Here is a 21,665-nt window from a genome sequence, read left to right as displayed (position 1 = left end):
AGTGGGGGGGGGAAGCAGATTTATTCTATTACTCACTCTGGATGAGGTAATGTGAACCCATAGGCAAGGGGGAGTTAATTCCCAGGAGACAAAACCTCACAGGCACTGGGCAAAAGGACAGATGCCTTCGAGTCTCATAAGCAGCTAGCAGTGTGACAGCCGGAGACCCACATGAGCACGTGAGGCTGGACGCAGGGCCCAACAGGGGAAGTCTGGTCCTCTCTGCAGAACAAATGGAGCCAAAAGGCCAGCGCCCATCATGATCTAGGTGGTAGGAATAGTTTGTGCCACTGGGAGCTTCAGGGTGACAGGAAGCGGGCTCAGAAGAGAGCAGGACAATGTGCATCATGCCGCAGGGTCTCTGGGGTAAAGATGCTCCCCTCGCCCACCTGCTGTGGGCCCAAGGCCACTGTAGATCCGGGGATCAAATAGTGACAAAGCATGAAAATCACCGCTTTTATGACACCTCCGTTCGTATTAGGGGGATGGATGACAGCAAGGGAATGATCCTGTGGCAGACCAGACCATCCAGAGAATAAAGACTCACTTCCAGGATGTTGCCATCCTGCATATAATGGCCCCCTTCTCTGCCTTTTAAGTGCAGAGATGACATTTGAGCAAGCTCCTGAAAAATGTTGCTAGTGAGCTGTGTTCCTCTGGGCCGGGGGACTGGGGCAGGGAGCAGTACAGTTGTAGCATTTGTAAACCCTAGTTAACATGTGTCTTGCTGGTTGAAAATCTAGTCGCAGAAGGAGATAAATAACAGGCGTGGGACAGAAAGGGGACAGAAAGGGGGAAGAGGATGGTGGGATACTTGGGGACTCATAGACACAAGAGGGATGCTAGAAAAGTCCCTCCTCTCTACTTTCTTGGAGAAGCTATGCTTAGGGAGACCGTGGGGGATGGGAGGATCAGAGGTCTACGACAGCTTGGCCATCTTGTGATCTCTGTCCTAGAAGTTATTTCTGAGATTATCAGGTGACTGTAGGATGGTGTCTTTTATTTCCACGGCAGATTATATACGCTGCAGCTTTAATAACTCACCTTCAGGCTTCACATCTGTTTAATACCAACCCTCACCTTTTAGCACTAACACTCTGTGCCTGTCTGTATCTTGCAGTTTGGTAGGAGATCCGCCTCAGAGAGGCGGCCAGGATGGCTAGCTCGGCCCGGGAGCATCTGCTTTTCGTGCGGCGCCGGAATCCGCAGATGCGGTACACACTGAGCCCCGAGAACCTCCAGAGCCTCGCAGCCCAGAACTCAATGCCTGAAAACATGGCTCTGCAGAGGGCCAACAGTGACACGGACCTGGTAACCTCCGAGAGCCGCTCCAGCCTGACTACCAGCATGTACGAGTACACACTGGGGCAAACCCAGAACCTCATAATCTTCTGGGACATTAAGGAAGAGGTTGACCCCAGTGATTGGATCGGACTCTATCACATAGGTGAGTTGGGGTGGAGGCTTTTCACTCTGAAATGGAAAGGTTCTGTGTTTTCTCCTGCTATAAAAAGGAAGAAAAGTTTTCCATACACAAATAGACAAAGCCGATTCTGGGCATGTTCTTTGTTCCTTGGGAGGAGAGGCAACTGTTCCTTATAGGCATTTGGTGGTTCTATTTCTGCCAAATTAAATGTCAGCCCCTGTGTACACCACTGGATTTTTCTCTTCAGTTTCTCGCTGCTCTTGAGACATAGCCATGACTTGGAAAGAGGGGGGTTATTAACACCCGTGAACACTGTTAAACTGATATGAAAACAGTGTTCTCTAAAGGTTAATTTCACTTAAAACAATCTGCAGCCTGGGGTATCTTTCTATGAATGGGAAATAGTACTTATTTTGATAAAACAGTCCCGGTTTTGTTTAACTAATTTCAGATGTTATTCATATGTGAATGGATGGCAAATGAAACATCCCAGGAAACGAAAGTTAGTATTATTTGAATGCAAACACCATACCTACAAACTAATTTTAAATACATTTCAAATCTACCATAATAATAAAGCCCAGCATTACTTTAAAAGCTGGAAAATTTTGTCTCTGAATGAAGGAAATTGCTTTAAAATTAATATCTGATATGGATTTCAATGTAAGTGACAAGTCAAGCGTCTTGTTTTGGTGGTTGTGAAATGGGTAGACAAGGATTGTGTTGATGTCCTTACCACGAGAGACAGGGCTCATTTTTCCCCCTAGAGGACACTTGGCGGTGTGGAGAGATTTTTGACTGCTGTATTTTTTTATTTCATCTCTGTAGTGGGATGAGGAGAGCCACAGCATTGCATGTACAGGAGAGCTCTGTCTGCCCCAGGAGTCCCCTGGTCCAACTTTGAAAACCCTGGTTTAAGGCAAGCCTACATCCTTGCTGAACTTCTGTTAGGACGTTAAACCCACTGAAACTGGGGTTCTTTGGGGACTAAGAATTTTCTTTTGAAAAAGTTATGGGTTTATATTAACTTTGTAATTCTCAATGATTGATCATGCTGGATAGTTAAAAACAATCCAAAACTAGAAAAAAATTCAATGAATTAGTAATTCTTTTCCCTTCTCTTATAATAACAAAAAGAGTGATTGGAAGAAGCCTTTAAAGTTGTTTATTTTCTTTGGGTTATTTAAGTCCTTGTTTATATTACTATGGATGTAAAAGAGCTTATAGTTTTGTGGGATGTCGGTCTCCCTTTGGACTACATAAAATTTCTGTTTTCACTTTTTTTTAACTTTCTTTTGTTGTTGTTATTTTACATTTTAGATTTTATAAACAAACAAACAAACAAAAAAACCCCTTAAATCTTCCTATGACATTGCTAATAAAATACGGTGGTTCAAGATGTTTTATATGATGTTGTTTCTTGGGAAAATAATTAGCTTTTACTTTCTTATATAAGACTGATTTTACATCTGTGACTGACAGTCTGAGAGAGTGTTAGAATCAGATGGGCATTAATTCGGATTGTTTACTATTTGCTCTTTCTTCCTTATTGCTCATCCCTCAAAGTTCCGTTTTCCTGTCCAATCAGCATAAAGCAGAGTGGCCATAGGCCTGTGTTCTGCGCTTTACCTGTTGAGGAGGGAGTGGCGTCAGAGTTAATGACCTAAACTGAGGAAGCAGGAGTGGGAAGTGAGTCTCCTGTGAGTGTTAGCTCTTCTCCAAGGAGCTCCTATTCCTTCTCACACAAGTCACCACTGTTCTTTACAGTGGTCTCCATCAGTGTGACTATGACACATTTGTATGTAATTCTCATTTTAGTTATGTTGGATGGAATATGTGAAATTTATGTTAATAAAGTTTTTGATGAATTTGTCTCCTCCTCCTCCCCTCTTTCTCTTCCTCCTCCTCCCCTCCTTCTCTTCCTCCTCTCCCTCCCCCCCTCCCTTCCCCTCCTCCTTTCCCTCCCCCTCCTCCTCCTTTTGAAACGGTTTCTCTGTACATTCCTGACTGTTGGGATTCTGTAAACCCCACCTCTCAGTTACCTAGCAACAGCCAGGTATACCCCACCCCTCAATTACCCAGCAGTGGCCAGGTATGCTCCGCCCCAGTGACCTGACACTATAAAGGAGCTGCTTGACCCCTCCTCTCTCTCTTGGCCTCTCCTGCCCTTGTCCTCTTGCAGCCTTGCTCTCCCATTTCCCTCCCCCCTCTCTCCCACGTGCTCATGGCCGGCCTCTACTCCTCTACTTCTCTCTCTCTGCCTCTACCACCCTCTTAACTCTCCCATGACCTGAATAAACTCTATTCCGTACTATACTGTTGTGTGGCTGGTCCCTCAGGGAAGGGATTCCCAACATGGACCCCTCAGAGGCATCTCCCTTGCCCTCAGGCCTCGCCGCACCTCCATGGGCCATGTGCCCCCCACTCTCTTCATCCTTCCCCTAACACTGACTGTCTTGGAACTAACTCTGTAGACCAGGATAGTCTCAAACTCACAGAGATCTGTTTCCACTGCCTCCTGAGTGCCCCACCACTGCCTGACTCCATCTTTCTTCTTACTATGCATTTTTAACAACTGTTCTTATTTTTTACTGAGACCTATATTATATTATTTCACATTGTTCTACAAGGGATTTTTGGTTTCGATTCATTTTTCATCAATCTGTTTTCTCCATGATTTTCACATTTCCTAGTTTACTCTTACCTGCCTTCCTACCTTTTCCTCCTTCACGCAGAGAGACGTGCACTCATTCACACGAGGGCATTAGCAACAGGGTCTCTTGTGTTCCAGGATTGCCTGGCATTGCTGTGTAGCCGAGGATGACCTTGGACTCCCGATTCTTTTCCATTCACCTCCCAAGTGCTAAGGTAGTGGGAGCGGACCACCACACCACACTGTACATTCTCAAGTTTATTCGCCTTTCCCCCTCTTTACTCTGCGTCAGTCCCACTTGAAATTTTCAGGGAGTTGACTTTTTCACTTCTAGAATTCTCATAGATCTCTGGCAGGAAAGAGTAGCAAGAAACCGATGTCTCAAACCTTCGAGGGGCTGTGCTAACACAAACTAGGACTTAAATGGAGCCTAGTAAGTAGAGTGAGATATTTGCTATTCTTGTGCATGTTGCTAATCTTAGGAGATCGTCCACAAGAAATGCTCTTAAGAAACATGGGTTCCACATCAGTAGTGTTAAATGTAATTAATTTCTGGACTCACATGACCACTGCTGTATTTGAAGAGATGGAGGAGCAATATGTTTTGCCTGAGTCTTTGATCGAGCAGAGACCTGGCTTTTAGCAGAGGTGGCTATTACTCTTCAAGGGTAGAAAGGTCCTTTTCCTCTTACTTCCGGGGAAGAGGCAGGCATTGGCTTCCTGGGAGGGCAGTGCACTTCATCAGCGATTTTCTACTGTTTTCTCCCTGCTTTCAGGATAGGGGCTCCTGATCCGGTCTGAAAGGAGGGCAGCAAGTACTGGATGTTAGAGCATCCTTCCCAGGCTCAGGAAGAGTGTGACCATTTATGGTAACCCAATTTTCATTGGTCAGGAGAGGATGCATACATCTCTTCTAGCCACTGGGATATGAGAAGACTTTTGAATAGTATTGCATTTTAATGAATAAACGCAGCTTAATAATAACAGAGTTTCATTTTTCCTTCTTTCAAAAATTGATTCTTTTACTTATGAGGTAATGATGCAATTAAACTATTTCTCCCTTCCCTTTTCTTACTCCATGGCTTCTTTGTCATCAGTTGTTGTTGTGAGCATACATGTGCATATATTTTGTTTTTTTTCGATATTACCTGCTCAGTCTGTATAATGTTACTTATATGTGTGGCTGTATGCAATTAACACTACTCAAATCACCAGGCGACAGTGGAACCCACCCCCAGTGTTCTGGATTCCAAAATGAAAGACACACATACACACACACACACACACACATTCACACACAGCCTTATATTTAATATACCTTAATCAGCTCAATGACTGTGCAATTCCAAACCACCCCCACACCTAACACACTCTCTCCTCTGATATTCCTGAATTATTACTTACTAAAACATGTCTTCCATCCTGGCCGCCCAGGACCCAGGCCTGCAGCCCCCCTGGGCCACGATCCCTGACTCTTACATGTCGGCTGTCTCTCTGTTCTGTATTTCTCAGGCCTAGTCATTCTGCTTTTCCAACATGGTGGTTCTTCCTTTCTTCTCAAGTCCTGTCTCTGTCTCTCTGCCCAGCCACTGCTGCCAGCAACTTTATTTACCAATCACAACCAACAGGGGGGAGGGACCCTTAGTGTCCTACATATGGATTCTCTTGCAATTTTGGGAACCCAAATAACCTAATACAGCATTAAACCGAATATATAACATATGTGTGTTTTCAGGGCTGTTCATTTGATATTGGATAACCAATCAGCACACTCTTACTCGGAGAGGCTATTTCTCTTCCTCACTATTCCTTGGTTGCTTGTAATTCTTTCTGTTGTGTAGAACATTTGTGGGCCTTCCTCCACCTGCTGAAGTCCTTTCTCAGCTCTGTGTTGGTGAGACTTTATGTGTGTAGTTTCTGCTGTTACTAGAAGACAGAGTCTCACAGCAAACTCCCTCATCCCCTGGTTCTTACCATCTTTCTGTCCTCTCTGCTGTAATGTTCCCTGAGCCCTACACAGGAGAGAGTTGGTTGGTAGATGAATCAGTTGGGACTGGGCTCTATAAATTTGCACATTTGCTTGGTTGTGGTTTTTTATAATAGTCTCTATCTGTTGAACAGAGAAGTCTCCTTGATGAGGGATGAGAACTTTACTTATCGGTGGGTATAAGGAGAAATATTTAGAATGTAGTTGGATATTACAGGCTGGTTCAGTAGTTTGGTGGTTGGTTGCCCTCTATCATTCATGACTTCAATGGGTCTAGGTGGTTGGCTAGATTTTCAGTGTAGGTATGGCTTCCCTCTTGTTATATAGGTCTCACACCCAATTAGACAGTTGTTGATTACAGCCAAGGTTTGCATGATGTAATTCATATGTTCTTGGAGTATTATTGGCACCTTTGTCAAATGGTAAGTGGCTGAAGTTATGTGTGTACTCATGTTTGGGTCTTTGGTTTTTTGTTTTGTTGGTTTATGTGCCAATTTTGCTCTAGTACGAAATTGTGTTGAATTACCATAAGTCTATAACATAGCTTAATGATCTGGAATGGTAATCCCTCTGGTAATGTCTTTGCTCAGGATTGTGTTGGCTGTTTGGGGTTTTTGGTGGCTCCATATAAAGACAGAGTTTCTTGTTTGTTTGTTTGTTTTCATGTCCATATGAGTGTTTGCATGAGTTCTTGTGCACCACGTACACACAGTACCCACTGAGGCTGGAATAAGGCATTGGATCCACTGCAAACCGGAGTTGCTAATGGTTGTGAGCCACCATATGGGTGCTGGGAATTGAACTCAGGACCTCTGGAAGAGCAGTCAGTGCTCTTAACCACTGAGCCATCTCTCCAGCCTCCAAGTCAGAGCTTCTTAACCTCCCCCTTTTTATTTTCTTGAGGCATTGAGGAAAGGAAGGATGTGATCACTTGAATGTCTCTGTCTATGATGAACCTTGAGATATTAATCTATATATCAATCTAGAAGATAAAAGCTAAGGATGATCTATCAGAATGATAGAGCTTGTATGGACACTCCAAAGTTCATGTGTATGTGGAAGAAATACACCCCCTCTTTGTCTACATCATCAATATAAGGTTTATGTGTAATTGTAGTATCCCTCCCACCCTCAGCTAAAAGCTCCAGTAGATGGATGAGAGAGGGCACAGCGGGGCTAAGCAATTGCATTCAAAGAAAGGATGAGGAAGAGTTTTGTTTCAGTAGTTAACTACTGCATAGAGTGCTTAGGGCCATTTGATATTAAATATACTGGAGCTTCCGAGCAAGGAACTAAGTTCAGGTGCCCAGCACTTGTTAAGTCCCAGCAAGGTTGTGTGTATCTTTATTTCCAGCAGTGTGGATAGAGACAGGTTGTTCTTGGGGGTTTTCTGTCCAGCCACTCTAGCCAAATAAATGAGGTCCAGGTTCAATAAAAACGTCTGTCTGGAAATATAGGGAAGACATGTAGTATTGACCTGTGGCTTCTACATGCATGCATGCTTCTACATGCTTGTTAATGAGTTCACCTACATATACAAGAGCACACACATGCACATAACCACTCCCCAACCCCTGTCAATTAAAAGAAACAACTGTAAGGCATTCAGAACATTTCAGAGGATGCACTGGATGATGGTGTGATGGGAAGGCATTGTGGATAAATAAACCTTGAAAATACGTAAGAATTTATTGGCCCTGATATATAAGGGTTGAGAAATAATACAGTTTTAGAGCAAGTTAAGAGAAAAAGCAGAAGAAACACGAGGTTAGAGTGGGAAAAGGTGCAGTACAGATTCAATTAAGTTAAATGCTGTTATAGATGAAGAGGAAAACACATAATCAATTTTTATTGTGATTGTTGGTTTTGTTTTTGTTTTGTTTGATGCAGTGTCTTGCTGGGTGCTCAGGCCATCCTTGAACTCCTAGGCTCTTGCCATCTTCCATCCTGAGCCACCTTAGAGGCTGAGGTTACAGATGTGCCACTGCATAGGGATTGATAACAGAGTCTTTCAGTGACTGTCAAATAGATGTTCTGAGAACCTGGGTTTCATAACAATAGTACCCATGTCGGAAATAGCTTCAGCCTTTTCTGCTTCTGGCTAAGAAACCACCACACCCCTTCAGTTGTGTCCTGAGAAGCTAGACTGTCTCCTAGCAACTTGTAGTTTTATTTATGGAACAGAGAGACGGTCTCTATAGAAATAAGTCCTAACGGAGAAGGGATTTAATGGAACATCTGACTGGTGACGTGTGGTTTATTGGCACCGACTGCATTTCAATTGTGTTTCTCTTGGCTTATGTTTTCTTCCAAAGTGTGAGGTTTGGTTTGGTTTTTAATAATGATTGCCAGTGTACAGCTTACTCCAGATGACCTTTGGTAGTATCATTCCAAAGGAAAACCATACACCTAGATCAGAACAATGAGCATCTTAGAGGTGTGTTAGTTAGCAAATTAAGAAAAAGATGAAAATATCAAAGCACTGTTTTAGAAACTTTGAGTGTGAGCACAGTACTCAAAGTACAGGCTGACTATACTTCCTTTCTAGAATATCTCATACACACCCTGAGATTTCTAGACATAACTTCCTTGCAGATGGTTCTCAGAAACAATTGACTTTATGATTTATTGTTACTATACAAAATTTGAATCAATCCCTTGCAAATTTGATTGTATTACTCAATGCTTTCTTCTGATCTCATAAAATAAAAGGCACAAATACAAAGACAGGGTACTCAACTGTCACCTCCTGCCATGACAAAATGCCCAACAAGAAGCCATTTAAAAGAGAAAGAAGCTACTCAGATTTACAGTTCCTGGAGATACATTCCACATGGTAAGTGAGGGAGGTTTCTTGTTATATAACACACAGTCAGAAACTTTAATCTTGGGGGGGGGCGTTTCCCCTGATTATTCAAGAGACCTGATGTGTCATTTCTCATTTGTGGGCAACTTTAGGTACCTTACGAAGTAGGAAAATGTGCGTTATGAATATGTACTGTGTAGTAAGTGGTGTTGGCCAGTGCTCTGGTCTACAGGGTCACTAACCTTGATTAGAGCAGCACTTTCTCCACCCTGTGAGTCCATCAACCTCCACTGAAACATCACCTGAACCAAATTAGGAGCTTATTGCTGTACTTTCCGTTATGGCTCAATTTTGTCTGTCCACATGGACCAGGAATAAGTAATTGACCACTGTTTTACTAGGCTCTGAGGTGGTGTATATGCATTGATTATATCTTCATAGACAACTGTATTTGGACTGTTTTTCTCCAATCATTACTACAGTTGATTGTAGGCATAGTTTTTGGTTATTTTATTGGGTTCTTATATCTACCACCCTTATTCCACCCTAATTCCTTCCAACCCACAACACTAGTTAGCAGAGAAAGAAGGTTAGAAGGAAAAGGGGGGTAATGACCATTTTAGACTACTTCCTGATGGTTGGGGCACCAGTTCCTTGGGGGGGGGAATGTTGACTTTTATGGTCAAGATATGCAATTTCTTCTTCTAGTTTCTTTGCTTACAACCACTTGGCAAACCTCGGCTGTTGGGGGAGCAGTAGCCCCTCTTGGGGCTCTCACATTTATACGGTCCCAAGAGTCCACCAAAACCCAAACATAAACTATCTGCAGCTGGTGAACAAACAAACAAACAAAAAAAAAAAAACCACAACCAACCAACCAACCAAACAAACAAAAAATAACCCAAAACCAAAACCAACCAAAACCAAACCACACCCCCCACCCCCCAGAGCAGGACACAAGCTGTCGACAAGCTGAAGCAGCCTCACACCCCACACCTTGGATTAGAACAAAATCGTAATCAATATAACTGTTTGTTTGTTTTAAAGAAACCAGAATTCCCACTAGAGTTGATGTACTATGACACTGTTGATATTTCTTCCCACTTGGGTAGTAGATGAGTTAAGATTACAATAGTGAGCCAACACTGAGGCCATTTGTTAGAGCATCAAGATCCTGAAGTTTATGGTAATGTCTTATAAGCTATAACTAGAGACTGGCACGCTGTTGTCCTACAGATTGTTGATAGTCATCTAGTCAACTCAAGTGTTTGTGCATAAGTTTCCTTTTCTTTCTGTACGTGGAAATGAGGTCCAGCATCGTTCATGAGTCATTCCCTCATTATCTTCTTGATTGTTTTGGAAAGTTGGCTCACCACCTATTCCAGCAACATTTTCAAGTCACATGACCAACTAAAGATCTGAATGGATGTTTATCAAAAGAAGCATAGAAGTGACTGCACGACTATGAAAAACCACTTAATGCCAGTCATCAGGAAAGTACAAGTTACTGCTTCCCACCATGGCCTCGTTCTAAGTAAGCAACGGCGTCAGGAGAGCTTTCCTGTGTTAGGTATTGTTCTCTGTACCATGCACTAACTGTTAAGAAATGGTCTATGAGGGGTGGAGAGATGGCTCAGAGGTTAAGAGCATTGACTGTTCTTCCAGATGTTCTGAGTTCAATTCCCAGCAACTGCATGGTGGCTCACAACCTTCTGTGATGGGATCTGATGCCCTCTTCTGGTGTGTCTGAGGGCAGAGACGGTGTGCTCACATGCATAAATAAATCTTAAAAACCAAACCAAAACAAAACAAAAACGTTTTTAAGAAAAGAACGGCTTGTCAAATGTGAGAAACCTGACAGACAGCACACTTCAGTGCAGTCTGGAATTACCAGTTGCTGCGAAGCTGTGGCAAGCTGACAGACCTGTAGCTGAATGACCTAGAACCAACTACTTAACCTCTTAAAACCCAGACTCCTCCTTTATTAAAAGTGACTAAGAAAAGTACCCGTATCAAGCGAAGGAGATGAGGTGCTGGTCAGTCAGGACCCCGGTTTTAACGATTCTAAACTGTTATAATTGTGACCACTCTGAATGCTAATGATGACATGAAATATTTTTACTGGGTGGCCTGAAGCTACGGCGTAGGTTGTAGAATGAAAGTAGCATGGTGGGCCACATTTATTTACAGACGACAAAATCTGTTCCTTTGAAACCTAGCTCTGGAAATAAGGTCAGCATTCAAATGCAGATGTTCAACAGCAACGGCAGCACACGCCGTTAGTCCAGCACTGGGAACGCAGAGGCAGACAGACCTCCGAGAGTTCAAAGCCACTCTTGTGTACACGGGTTCCAGGCCAGTCAGGTCTACATAGAAAGACCCTGTCTTGAAGGGGAAAAAAGAACAATAATAGAATATTTAAAATTCACTATTATATAGGCCCTAAGTACTCTTGCCACAATGATATGAAAGCTGAATTCATCTGAAGTTCAATAAAATCGAACAAGGAATTAATGTATTAGCTATCTGGATTCCAGAATAGCAATTAAATATAGTTGAGTGCCTGTTTGTATGCACTTTTGATATTTTTCTAGGATTAATGCTGAAGAACAGTTGTTAAGGTTCACGTCCTAGAATTCTTAAAATGGTATTAGGGGGAAAGAGCATTCAATATAAAATTTAAAAAGTGATTTATCTAAAGCACTTTTGGTAACCTGCTTGAATTATTTCAAATGAGTGAGATTATGCTTTAGTAGTTAACTAAGCCTGAATCCTCAGTGGCTGAATCCTCAGAAGTCTGCCTCAGTGCTGTGCCACACTCAGAGCCTCGGTGTGGCAGAGGCCCCATTCATACTGTCTCTCAGGGACTTGGGTTCACTGCATTTTTCCATTTTCACCGGGTTGGATGATAAAGCTTACAGTCTTGTCATTGTGGTACCTCAAACACACAGCTTTTCTGGGGAGCAGTCAGGGGATCAAGTGGAGACACCAAGATGATGCCTTTCATTTCTGTCCAGGTCCCTTGTTCAGCATTGTTAGTGTGATGCTGCTATAGTAGGCTAGGTGTCTCGTGCTAAGAGTGTTATCTTGTTGTTTAGCATGTTCCAAAGCCTAAGATACTGTGCTGATTTGTATAAGAATGAACCCCATAGATTCAGATGTTAGGATATTTAGTCCCTAGTTGATAGAACAGTTTAGGATGGATTGGGAGATGTGGCCTTGTTGGTTGGAGAAGGCATGTCACTTGGAGTGAGCTTTGAGGTCTCAAAAGACTCTTGCCTTTCCCAGTGTGCACTCTGCTCATGGACCAAATGTGAGCTCTCAGCTGTCCTGCTGCTGTGCCTTTGATACTCTATTATGGACTTTTAGTGCTGTGAAACCATCAGCCCAGTTAAAAGCTTTCTTTTGTACAGTAATAAAAGCAACTCAGATGTTACAAACTATTCACTGTGAGAATAGATGCTTGGAGTTGGAAAGTATCACCCTCTTGCAGGTGCTCAGAGATCTCCTGTGTAGATGTTTCCAGAGCAGTACCAATGGCAGCATCACTGTGTAGACAAAGTTATCCCTTAGCAGAATTAGACCTCACAGCATCTCATTGGTACCCTGTCATCCTAGTTCAATCCTGTTGGTGGCTATCCTTTAAAGTTTTGGCATGTGTAATTGAATTAACAAAGCAGTAATGAGTCAGTATCTCCAAATGTCTCTTAGTTTTTCAGAACCTGAGATCTTTTCTCTCCAGTTACTTTCCTTTTCATTTGCTCCTTCTTCATTGTCAACAACATTTAATTCTGTCCAGAAAATATCTTCTATATCACTGGTGGTGGTGGTGGTGGTGGTGGTGCTGATGTCTTCCTGGTTAGGATTATCTCAGTTAGACCATCTGTTTAGCAAACTGGAACAAAAAAGTGGCTCCCAGCAACAGTCTGTTTAATAAGCAAATACTTTGAAGATTTAAAAATATAACAACCCCCCCCCAAAAAGCCAAAACCATAAAACCTACAAATGAAACAAAAAGCCTCACACAAACAAAGAAACAATATTTGACCTAGTAGAATACCCTTGGGTTAATTTCCTACAGCAGAAATTCTATTGTAAAATAAATTTTAAAAAACATATAAGATATATTTAATTGAAATCAAATTTTAAGTCCTGTTGATTTTGTAAAAACTACTATACACTGTTAATGTTAGTTTTAAAAAGATGTTAAAATGCCTTTAAACCTATTTCCTTTGGTGTGTGTGTGTGTGTGTGTGTGTGTGTGATATTTCTGTTGGGCTCTCAGGATTTTTCCCCTTAACTTTGCACCCTCCGTTTGTTGATGTCAAACCTTATGACACCCATTTGCAGACAATGGCTGTGATACATGGAGCTGTGCTCACCACTGGTGTTGAAGGGTGAAGAATGAGGTGTGAACTGTGACACACACACGTGAACCATAGTAACTGCTGATTTGGGCAAGTTCACCGATGAGCACTTGCCGGTCTATGTGGAGCTCTCTGAGCGTTATGTGACTCCTTTCTTGGATGAAGTACTGACAAACCAACAAAGGTCTTGTCAAAACTTGTACTGAGATTGTTCTAGGATGTCTGAACCGCTAACTCCTCAGTTGTTTAGCTCTGGTGTTTATTTGAGATTCTTCCTGCCTAGGGAGTTTTACTCAAATGAAAGGAAACTGTATTATTTAAGGAAGTTGGAGGCTGATAAGGAAGTACATATACATTTTGTTTTTTGTTTTTCTGGCCATTTGGAGTCATTAAATATTATATATCACCGTGTTGAAGTTTATTTTATTCAATATGATTTTATTTTGAGTCTCTCTTCTGCCCCCTTTTCCTATCTCTCTTAACCCTTTTCCCCTTCCTCTGGCTGTTTGGCCTGGAGCTTGATTTGCTGAGGGTGGGATAGGACTGGGGGTAATCCTCCTGCCCTGGCCCTGAGTGCTGAAATTCCATTGCATACCACCATCTTGGCTTGAAGTTTATTTTAAAATGGAGAGTCTGTGAGTTTCTAGATGTAAAAAGAAATTTGGGTTGCTTACTCTACTACCCCACCCTGGCTTACTAGCTTGACTTTACAAATGAAACAGACCTCCACAAGTTAAAGGATGTCCAGGTCTTTTAGTAAACTAAGGAGGAGAAAAAAAAAAAAAAGCCTAGTATGTACTTCCAGAATGTTCTTCAGAGCAGGGCTCCTCAGAGACCCCTGGAGCTGCTTTCTGCAGGTGACTTTTAGTGCAGCCAAAACTTTCCCTGGAAAACCTCTTTGGAATGTGGGGAGCTTCAAGGCTAGGCTTTCTTCTGGAGAAGAAGCTGAGGTGTGCTCAGCAGCTGGGGGCAGCAAAACAAAAATGGAGGCTTTCCCAGGACCCTTAGGATGCTTTCAGAACCCCTGAGTCCTGAATGCCGCTTGGGGAAGCATGCAGAGCAGCTGGGGCTCCCTGAAGAAGCACCCCTGTTTGTACCCCACGAGCCTGTGTCCGTTCACCTTCGAAGATTTCAGGGAGTAGATGGTTTGGTTCCTTAAACTGAGACTCATTAATTTCATTTTTATTGCTGTTGTTATTTTACTAATTTTTATAGCACAGTTTAAAATGCACTTGTGTGTATTTCTGGTCTAGCTGAGAGATATATCAGTGAAAGCATTTGGTTTTTATGTTATTTTTTAGTTGATTTTATTATTAAATATGCAGGAGTAATGTATCTTTACATTTTAACAGTACCAGTCTCTGTATTGTATTTTATATTCTCTCTCTCTCTCTCTCTCTCTCTCTCTCTCTCTCTCTCTCTGTCTCTCTGTCTCTCTCTCTCTCTCTCTCTCTTTCTCTCTCTCTCTCTCTCTCTCTCTGTGTGTGTGTGTGTGTGTGTGTGTGTGTGTGTGTGTGGAGTCAGTGGTGGATGTGAATGTTTGGTTTCTTAGTATCTCCACCTTTTTTCTTGGGACAGTGTCTTTCACTGTACAGAGAGCTTGCCAAGTCAGCCTTATTAGCCAACCCACAGGCGCCAGGGATCCTCACTCCTTGGAGCACTAGGGTTACTGGTGTACAAGCTGAGCCCAGCTTTTTCACAGGGATCCTGGGATTCAGCCCAGGTCCTCACACCCACAGGGCAGCACTCAGCTACACCTGCCTCCACCCTTCCTTAGACTGTGACTGGCAGGCTGAGTGTCTGCTTATATGAGCTCTAGGCACAGAAGACTTGCACAAAACAGAAGTTTCTTTGCACAAGAATGTAAACCTGTTTTTCTCTCTGTAACCTGTAACTGACCTAATTTACTGTTTTCTGAAGTAACCATTCCTTGAAAGTAACCACCAGCTGAACTATTTTCAACAAACTTTCTTTACCAGCTCAGTTAACAAAAGAAGATATGAAATGAATGATAGTTTTCTATATGGACTATTCATATACACGTCTGCACACATCCTTATATATGTGTGTGAGAACCCCACTCATACTGTTCACCAAAGCACTCACACTTGTCCAAGTCTGAAAGGCCCCTCCCTGTGGCCCCTGGGGCTGTTTCCTGCCCTGGCTTTGTGCAGCTCTTCCCTGTTTGTGACTCTGTCCTCCACCCCGTTTCCTGGCCAGTCCTTTCCTCTCTCCTGAGCCGTCCTGATTTTTTCTCCCTCAGCTATTCCGGCCTCTGCAGACTTTCTTCCTGTGGTGTGCTCCTTCTGACTTAGTAGTGAGCCTGTTGAAGCCGGAACTTTTATCTCTCAACACTGTTGACTGACTGGAGCCCTCTCTTCACATTCGGGGGAGCCAGCTTCCTAAATCCCTCAGGACCTCCCAGCTCTGTGCTCTCTGGAGTCCACTGCCCTGGGAGCAGTTAGACCACAGAAAGCCCAAAGGAGCAAACACTTCCCTTGGCCCCTCCACCAGACAGACAGAGCCCAGCTCTCACTCCCAGGAGCTTTTGTGGGCCAATAGGACTACTCACACCTCATACTCATTTGTTCCGATTAAATTGATTGACCTCACAAAGCACTTTTTGATTTCTCTGTTTTAGTAGTTTTAAAAAAAAGCGTATTCTAGTCACTGGAGCTTCAAAACCTCGCCTGAATCTTGACTCATACCCCACTTCTATCCTGTTGAGCTCGTCTGTTGCTGAAAGGACGTAAATGTTCAGCTGGATGTTTTTCTCTACACTGTCTCTTTAATTCCCATTGTTGAGTTGTTTTATTGTGGGCTACCTAAGTTATCTTCTCAGCTTAACACCCTCTGGTTCAATCAAATGTCTCCTGTCACTGGAAAATATTGAATTAAAATATTGTTCTTAATTGGGATATTAAATGATTTAAGTACCTTACCTCACTGAACTATTAAAGCAACCGTATGGAGTGTTTTTCCAGGTATGGTTGTCAGCAAACCAACACACCTAGCCCTTCCCTGAATCAGTGGCTGCAGCCAAGAGAATGGCATTATGCAAATTATCCTCTGAGCCTTCAGGCTCGGTTGGGTTGATGAGACAAGGACCAAATTGCTGAGAATGGGTGGGGTGGATGTTGAAGAACGCAGCAGGTCCTTATTTTACTCCATTTCATGGATACATGCATGAAGATTTTAACTAACTTTCCCCAAGTTATTGTAGTTAAACTAGTTTCCCTCATTTTGAAGGCTAAATGTCCCAACGCTTTTTTTTCCTTCATCATATCTTTCCCAGTTTATAAGTAGAGGCTGGCGGCACACCGGTTAGCCTGCCGTTGCTTTCGGTTTTGACACTGGCCAGCCGCTTACCCTTGGCTGAAAACGAAGCAGAAGAAGAATGGTCCTCAGTAGAACTTCCGTGATGTCACAGGGATGGAGCTTGGGTGCGGGTTCAGCCTTAAAGTCAGAGCCAAAGCGGAGCCAGCCTTGGCTGAGTCAACTGGGATACAGAAAGATGCTGCCGAGGAAAGCATGCTGTTTTCCCGGGCCTGTTGCTTCTAAGTGGAGCTGACCAACCTCTGTGCTCAAGTCCCCTGGGGAGAACCACCTTTGAAGAAGTGCCCATGTGGTATCACGCTTTGAACTATTTATGGGGGAAGCAAAGCATTCCAATTCAAAAGCAGCGGAGAACAGAAAGTCGGGGGATGGTCACCTAGGAGCTTTTGGATGACGTTTCATTAGGGGAGACATCTAAGCATTCAGGGAAGCCGCAGAGCTTGGAGCATGGCCAGCAAGCGCCAAGGGCAGGAGCCCACCACAGTCCTGGGCATGAAGCTCAGGGAGGTTGAAATGAGGTCACTGTTCCCTAAGAATTATGTTGGCATTCCCATCAGGACCAGTCAGGCTGTGAAAAGGGAGGTGTGAGGAGGTGAGCTGAGCAGCCTTAGAGAATCCAGAGCAGGACAAGTTTGTGGAAAAGAACGTGGAGGGAGGGGTTAAGAGTTTTTTGCTTTCAGTTTATCTGTGATGCTATTTATGGTTTCTTTTGTATTTAGAGAAATCTTTTAAAAATATTAAAATATAGTACTGTGGAGCTTTTTATTTGTTTGTGTTTTAAAACCCAGTTTGTGGTATTTTATCTTCATAGATCTCACAAGCTAACACGTTTTTCTTAAGAACCGGGACCCTGGAACTGGGGAGTTGACTCAGAGTTCAAGAGCATTTGCTGCTCTTAAATTTGACCTGCATTCAGTCCATCGGCCCACAACCACTTGTAAGCTCCAGTTCCAGAGGACCCAGTGTCTTCTTCTGGGCTTCCTGGGCACCTGTGCACATGCGGTACATATCAACTCAGGCACATGCACATACACATAAAGTAAAAAGAAATGCTTTTTAAAACCTCAGTTTCTAACTTATTTCTAGAGACAGGGTTTCTTCCTCACCCTAGAGCTAGATTAGGCAGGCTGGCCAGCAAGCCCCCAGGACCCACCTGTCTCCATGTCCCAGTGCTGGGGTAAGAGGTACACGTGCCATGCCTGGCTTTTTCATGTGTGTGCCAAGGATCTGGACTCTCTACCCTCCTGCCTGCACAGCATAGGCCCTTTTTGCTGTGATCTCTAAAAATTTGATTTCTGTGCGTGAAATTAAGTATGTGTCACTTTGAAAGTCTATGTTAAATTTAAGGTTCTTGGTCTGTTTGTCAAGTTCTGCTCCCTTTGACTGACACTAATAAACAGTCCTGCTGTGTGTGATGTGGGATTTCTCATCATTTTTAGTTTATCATGCCCAGATATACTGTTGCCCTTTTCCAACTCCTTCCTCTCCAGATATGATAGTTGCATTCTTTTCTCTGAAGAGCAAGGTGAGGAACAGTAATATTTATAAACCTGAGGGGTGGGAAAGCTCTTATGCCCAGGATAAGTCTGAGCCCAACCGAGATCAAGGCAAAAAAGACCTTGTTAGAGAAAAGGCCAGGATTTCCTTTCATCAATCATCAAACCTGTGTGGGGCCACTGCCTTCCTGCTTTATAGGCTGAATCCTCATCAGGAATTACTCAATAGGGAAAGGCTATTTTGAGGGGTCCTTTGCTCTTCTGGGAGAAACATTTGATTAAAAGTTAATTACTATCCACACAGAAGTCTCGAGCCAGTGAACTCCAAACTCTACCAAACCAGAGAATTGACTTAAGCAGATATTTTGTGATTATTATGCCATGTTCGGGAGCCATATCAAGCCTTTGCCTACAAGGAAATTTGTGTAATATTGACCTAGGATGGTGACTCTGGGGCTAAGGCATGAGGGTCTGTCACAGTCTGTCTTACATTCTTGGCTTTGTGCCTGAAGTGCTGCTTAATGGATGGCAGCTGGGCCTCAGGATATAGACATAGATATAGGTATAGGTAAATGTACAGGTATAGATATATAGATATATAGATATATAGATACATAGGTGCATAAATATATAGATATAGATATATAAATATAACTTGTACTACACCACATGTTCCTTTGTGGTCTATCACAACAGACAGGGTCTCTGCAGCGACTAAAGGAAATCCTTGGGTCAGCTGGTGGCTTTTGAAACTTTCTTTGATGTGTCTCAAAAGCTAAGAGATCTCGGAGCTTCAGGACCATCCAGTTTGAGGAGGACTGGAGAGCCAAGTGCATCAGGCTGACACCAAAATGTGGTCTTGGAAGTAGAGTAAAAGAAGTCTGAGTCAGACTTAGAGAGACAGAAAAAAAATTTAAATCCTAAATGACATCCTTGGGATTGTTCAAATTATTACACTTTACCTCCTAAGAGAGAGGCTTAGAATCTTGGTTCCATTTTTGTGTCAAATTAGTAAAACCATGAGGGCTATACCTCAAGGTTATAAACTGTCCCTTTGTTCTCTTGAGGTACAGCCCAGACTGTTTTCTGCAGAGCTTCCTAGCCAAGCATGTTTAATGGCAGATTGTTGAGGAACTGATTAATTCTTTAAAACAAAACAAACCTCATGGTTTTGCAGATTTATTTTCAAGTCACAGATAGTTCCATTCTGGGTAACTGCAAGCTTCCAGCATCTAATAACCAGCTCCAAAGACCTTGGAAGTGGTTAGCAATAGGTTCTAACACTTTGTGATTGTCTTCTCCTGCCTAGTGTTTTGGCCATTGTTGGCATATGTTTGTGGCTGTTGCCTTGAGATTGGTAGGTTCTAAGCTAGTGGTTTTTAACCTTCCTAATGCTTCAACCCTTTAATACAGTTCCTCATGCTGCGGAGGACCACCAACAATAAAATTATGTTGTGGTTATTTTGTAACTGTAAATTTGCTATGGTTATAGATTGTAATGTAAATATTGGATATATGGGATGTCTGATGCGTGACAACCCCCAAAGGGGTTGTGACCCACGGGTTGAGAACAAGTGTTCCAAGTGATGTGAGGTAGAATAGTGTGATCAAATTAAGAGCTCGTTCACTGGTTGGTTCTGATTGCCTGACCCTGCATGCTCTGGATTCTGATTTCTTCACCCGTGTCTGAAACTTTTTTTTTTCATTAAGATATGGTTATAAATGTGGGATTCTCAGGGAGGATATTTCTTTCTACTCTAAAGCATTTCAAAACCATTGTATTGTATAGCACATCTGGTGTTCACAAAGACTCTGCTTCTGTATTGCATCATGACACAAAATCCAATGGAGGGGTCTAAACATTTCCCAATCATCCATCCATCCATCCATCCATCCATCCACCCATCCAACTACCCACCCCACCCACCCATTTATCCATCCATCCATCCATCCATCCATCCATCCATCCATCCATCCACCCACCCACCCATCCATCCATCCATCCATCCATCCATCCATCCATCCACCCATCCATCCATCCACCCATCCATCCACCCATCCACCCACCCACCCACCCACCCACCCACCCACCCATCCATCCATCCATCCATCCATCCACCCATCCATCCACCCATCCACCCACTCACCCACCCACCCACCCACCCATCCATCCATCCATCCATCCATCCATCCATCCATCCATCCATCCATCCATCCATCCACCCACCCATGTTTTTCTATTACTGCTGTAACCACACCTGGCTATGGCACTTCTCCACCCAACTCTTACAGTTTTAGAGGCTGGAGATGCTAAGATATTGGAGACAGTGTTATTAAAATGGCATCCTTTTAGAGAGTAGCAGGTTTCAGAGCTGGAAGTATCCTAAAGATGACCACCTCTCTTAATGACTTGTGACTGGTATATAGAGGACCAAGTGTCTTATCCCTCAGAGTAGGACTGGGCTGAAGAGCTAGAAGACCTGGAGTTCAAGTATCATCCCATACCTAAAGTCAAGAAAGTGTCTAACTTGATGAAACGAGCATCCCAGGAGGGAACATCCATGCAGGGTTAAATGGAAGCATTGGGGAGATTTTTAAAACCAGTGTATAAAGAAGTGTCGTTAATTCTCAGATTACTGACTACTGACTTCTATGAATCTGGGAAGTCAGGGATTGTTACAAAATGCTAACAAGTTTTCTTCAATCAAGAGATCTAGAAACTTGGTAGAATCTTTCTCGTTGAACCTATCCATGTGACAGACACATTTGGGATACATGATTGGTGCTTTGGGCAAGTAAAGTCATCATGGGAAGGGTCAGAGGGTAAGTTATGCTGTTAAACTAGGAGAGTTCACTGGGTGGAACTAATACCTCCTCTCCAAGTTCACTACCATGTTCCCCCTCACCTGTCCACAGTGGATGAAAAGCACCAGGCAGCTCATTTCCAAACCATCCCTTTATCATTTGGATTCAGACTTTACCCTGGAGCTCCATAGCATGTAGAGGAAATCAGTATAAACATTGTTAGCCAACTATAGGCACCAAGCATTTGCACGGTTTCCACTAACATGTTGAGCTTAGATGAATGTGGGGCCTGAGACACAGGGCACAGCTTGACTTCTAAAGAAAGCAGTGTGCTTTAGGGAAGGCCAGCCATACAGTGAAGAGGTAGGGCAGCACACTTGATCTAGACCCGAATAAAGGCCCAAATGAAGCTTCTGGTACACAGTCAGGCACATAATTAAGCTGGGAGAAAAATATGTTCCCTTCCTGCCTTCAAAGGACCTGAGGTCCTCGTTACAATGCTGTCCTTCTCTGTGTGCTTCCTCTGGGTGACAGGTTTTATAGGCATGGCTATCTTATCTTCCCCACAGACAGCAACGTTCCCAGAATGTTTTGGTTCATTTCCTTGAGAGCTTTCGATATTTTTTTTTTCACTGACAAGAGATAGCTGTAAAACTTCAGGGAAGTGACTCAGTTTCCGAAAATAAATCATGCATCTCGCTAAAGGATTTTGTCATCAAGCCACACTTTGCAGAAATGGGCTGTAGAGATTAAACGTCTTTATGAGGACATTTAAAAAGATGGCACCTT

The 21,665-nt window shown here is 43.1% G+C and overlaps 1 protein-coding gene across 1 annotated transcript in view; it reads left to right on the top strand.

Moving 5' to 3' along the window:
• Positions 1 to 1,155: 1,155 nt before the first annotated feature.
• Positions 1,156 to 21,665, top strand: part of HECW2 (HECT, C2 and WW domain containing E3 ubiquitin protein ligase 2) — a gene marked incomplete at its 5' end in the record, with an annotated part of 178,152 nt that continues 157,642 nt past the window's right edge. Inside the window, one exon of the mRNA XM_080933317.1 lies at positions 1,156 to 1,447. Coding sequence (XP_080789443.1) covers positions 1,156 to 1,447 — 292 coding nt within the window. The remainder of the gene's footprint in view (positions 1,448 to 21,665) is intronic.

Source organism: Micromys minutus, assembly GCF_963924665.1.
Source record: "Micromys minutus genome assembly, chromosome: 19".
Lineage (NCBI taxonomy): Eukaryota > Metazoa > Chordata > Mammalia > Rodentia > Muridae > Micromys > Micromys minutus.
Note: the sequence above shows the minus strand (reverse complement) of the source record. Positions and strands in the feature narration are given on the sequence as shown.